The following is a 2,830-nucleotide window of genomic DNA, read 5'->3' on the forward strand; positions in this document are numbered from 1 at the left end:
CCCCTCTTGCAACAAAAGGCAGCCCCACACATAAAAATAAAATCAAAGAAATCCTCCGGGTGGTAAGAAAGTGGGGTTAAAAATCACAGCCAGCTGTTAAAAATATAGCTAAACTCTGTTGTGTATCCCAGCCGATTGCCCTGGTAGCATTGAGATTTACAAGTGAACTGCTGCGGTGCTTTTTTTTTTTTTTTTTTTTTAAATCATAAAAATAAATGCATCCATATTCTTCAAAAATATCACATCATTACCCTTAAAAATGGAACAGGTCACAGCCCCCCCAGCTCCCCACTGCTAACTTTATTACACAGAACAAGCTTTCCATACAGGACCCCCCCCTCCCCCGCCCAGCAAAGTTCTCCCTGCTAAAAGGAAGAGAAAGATTAAATATTATCAAGGGAAGGGGGAAAATAAAACAAAAGGTCCGAACTTACAATAGCCAAACATTCGTGGAAAAAAAAGGGGACGGTGTAATTAATATCTTTGGTGCGCTGTTGCCACTGCAAAAGCCTGCAGTCAGCGTTGCACAGTGAATGCACAAGCTTGCAACTGCAAAAACACTGGATTCATTAACCATCTCCACACAGAGCGTAAGCATGCCTCGAGTCCCGAAAGCTGACCAAAGTTTTTTTTAGTGTGCGTGTGTGTGTGTGTGCGTGTGTGTGTTTCACTTCATCAGTGCCAGCGTTTTAAACCGCATGCCATGTAAACAAAGGTAATTTAAGGAGAAGATACGGCTACTCAGGCTTATTTCTATACACATACACACACACATATATACACACACACTCGCACACAGATAATTCATCTTTCCAGCATGCCACATTTTCTCAACTTTCTCTTTTATTCCAGTTTAGAAGAGCACGTACGTTCCCCACCGAGCCCTCCACGTCTGCCGGGCCGGATCTTCCTCCTTCTGCCCTCCAGCCCACCTCTCTCTCTTGAATCTGATTTTAAACTTGGCAGTTATTTTTCAATTAACTGCAAGCACAATTCTAAGTTTTTTTTTTTTTTTTTTTTTTCCCCAGACGCCTACCAACCCTGAAGCTACCAATGAAGTCGTCATATTTGCAAGCTCTTTCAGATCTGGAGCAGCTCCATTCCTTTTCTTGTGGCACATAAAATATAATTTTAAAACCAATTAAGGCAGTAGTAATCCCCACTCCGCAAAACTGACTGTTTCGCTGATGTGACTCTAAGACACCTTTAACGATAGTCACAGGATAAACTTTAACTGTAAACCGAGAAATATATTTCGAGGAGAAAAGAGGGCAGGAAATCTTCCTACGCGAAAATGAGCCTTAATGCAAGGAAAACCACAGCAACTCTTGGAAAGGAGAAGAAAAATAAATAAATAAAGGAGCACTTGGAAATGGTGAGGAGCCCACTGCCAGATGCGGACTATGAATTCTGCTAAAATGAGAAGGATCGGTAAATAGGTTATAAATCGCAATTTGTATGCAGGCTTTAAGGAGAGGGTGGAGTTTGATGAAGAAATAAAATGAGCAGCGTGCTAAAAAAATGACAGAAGTACAGAAACCCAGTTCAGTCACAAACTTTCCTTTTAACTCATGGAGTGAAAACAAGGCCAAATCTCACACAGAAGCACACTCCAGGGCACTGGGAAGCACAGGGAAGTGGAGATAGAGTGGCACATTTCCCCCCCCCCCCCTTTTTTTCTTCTTTTTCTTTCCTACTTACACGTCTTTCATCTTTCTTTCAGGAAAGATGAGGCTGGGAATGGATCTACCGAGAAGTGTTGTGGGTTTAAAAAGAAATGATGGGGCGGGGGGGGGGGGAGCTGAATGGAAGCACATCTCGTACAGAGAGATGTATATCTTCCCACCTCCCCCCCAGTCTCATGCCAACAATAGACAAAACCACATCCACACACACACACACACACACACACACACACATCCGCACACACACACGGAGATAGCGGCTAAATGATAAATATTTAGTGAGCGATCATAATAATAAATTCTCAGCACAATGAGCAGGGAAGGGAAGAGTGTGGCGGTGCTGGGGAAGGCGGTGGGGAGGAGCAGGAGGAGGGCAGGAGGCACAAACCAAAAAGCAAAAGAAAACACCACCAACCACCATCAACAATAACAACAAAACCTGGTGCAAAGCTGCCAGATGGAGTGCAGACACAGGCAGAGATTGACATGTGCATGTAAATATAGAGAGACCTAGATCGCCACGAAGAGCTGTAAATATATATACATATATATATGTGTGTGCTTGTGTGTGTGTACCTATACACACACACACACACACACACACACACTCGCACACACTCGCACACACACTTATGTATAGCCATAGGGAGAGAGAGCGATAGTATAGTAGGGAAGAAATATTCACCTTCCCGCCTCATGCCCACTTTGAGGCACTTCTTGAGGCGGCAGTACTGGCACTGGTTGCGGTGGTGCTGGTCGATGGGACAGTTCCTGTTGGCACGGCATGTGTAAGTTAAGTTCCTGCGGACGCTCCTCTTGAAGAAACTTTTGCAGCCCTCGCAGGTGAACTGGCCGTAGTGCTTGCCGCTGGATTTGTCCCCGCACACCACGCACTCGATGTGCTGCTGGCTCTGGCCCGAGCCCTGCTGGCCCGGGCCCTTGTCCCCGGCCGTGCCCGGCGTGGAGGGGGGTCCCGGCTGGCTGGGGGTCTGCGGGGTGTGCGGCGCGGCCGAGCCCCCTTGCTGCGGGGGCGGCTGCTCCCGGGCCGGCTGCGCTGCGGGGTTGGGGCCGCTCGGGGTGCCCCCGGCCACGTCTTCCTGCGGATCTCGCCAGCTGCTAACTACCATTGCCATATCTCGGGCCCA

General features: G+C 47.3%; 2 protein-coding genes across 2 annotated transcripts in view; one reads left to right on the forward strand and one right to left on the reverse strand.

Moving 5' to 3' along the window:
* The window catches only part of FAM172A (family with sequence similarity 172 member A), a 302,076-nt gene extending 300,991 nt beyond the window's left edge, over window positions 1–1,085 (forward strand). Inside the window, exon 11 of the mRNA XM_026072629.1 lies at window positions 1,029–1,085. Within this exon, the coding sequence (XP_025928414.1) occupies window positions 1,029–1,045 (17 nt within the window). The 3' untranslated portion in view covers window positions 1,046–1,085. The remainder of the gene's footprint in view (window positions 1–1,028) is intronic.
* Window positions 1,086–1,301: 216 nt separating this feature from the next.
* NR2F1 (nuclear receptor subfamily 2 group F member 1) lies at window positions 1,302–2,818 on the reverse strand. The gene is made up of 2 exons (XM_026072633.1): window positions 2,371–2,818; window positions 1,302–1,327 (listed from the first exon to the last, which is right to left on the reverse strand). Exons 1-2 carry the CDS (start codon window positions 2,816–2,818, stop codon window positions 1,302–1,304), a joined length of 474 nt encoding a protein of 157 aa, XP_025928418.1.
* Between the last annotated feature and the right edge of the window lie 12 nt (window positions 2,819–2,830).

This window comes from Apteryx rowi, unplaced genomic scaffold, assembly GCF_003343035.1.
Source record: "Apteryx rowi isolate R43461 unplaced genomic scaffold, aptRow1 scaffold_345, whole genome shotgun sequence".
NCBI lineage: Eukaryota > Metazoa > Chordata > Aves > Apterygiformes > Apterygidae > Apteryx > Apteryx rowi.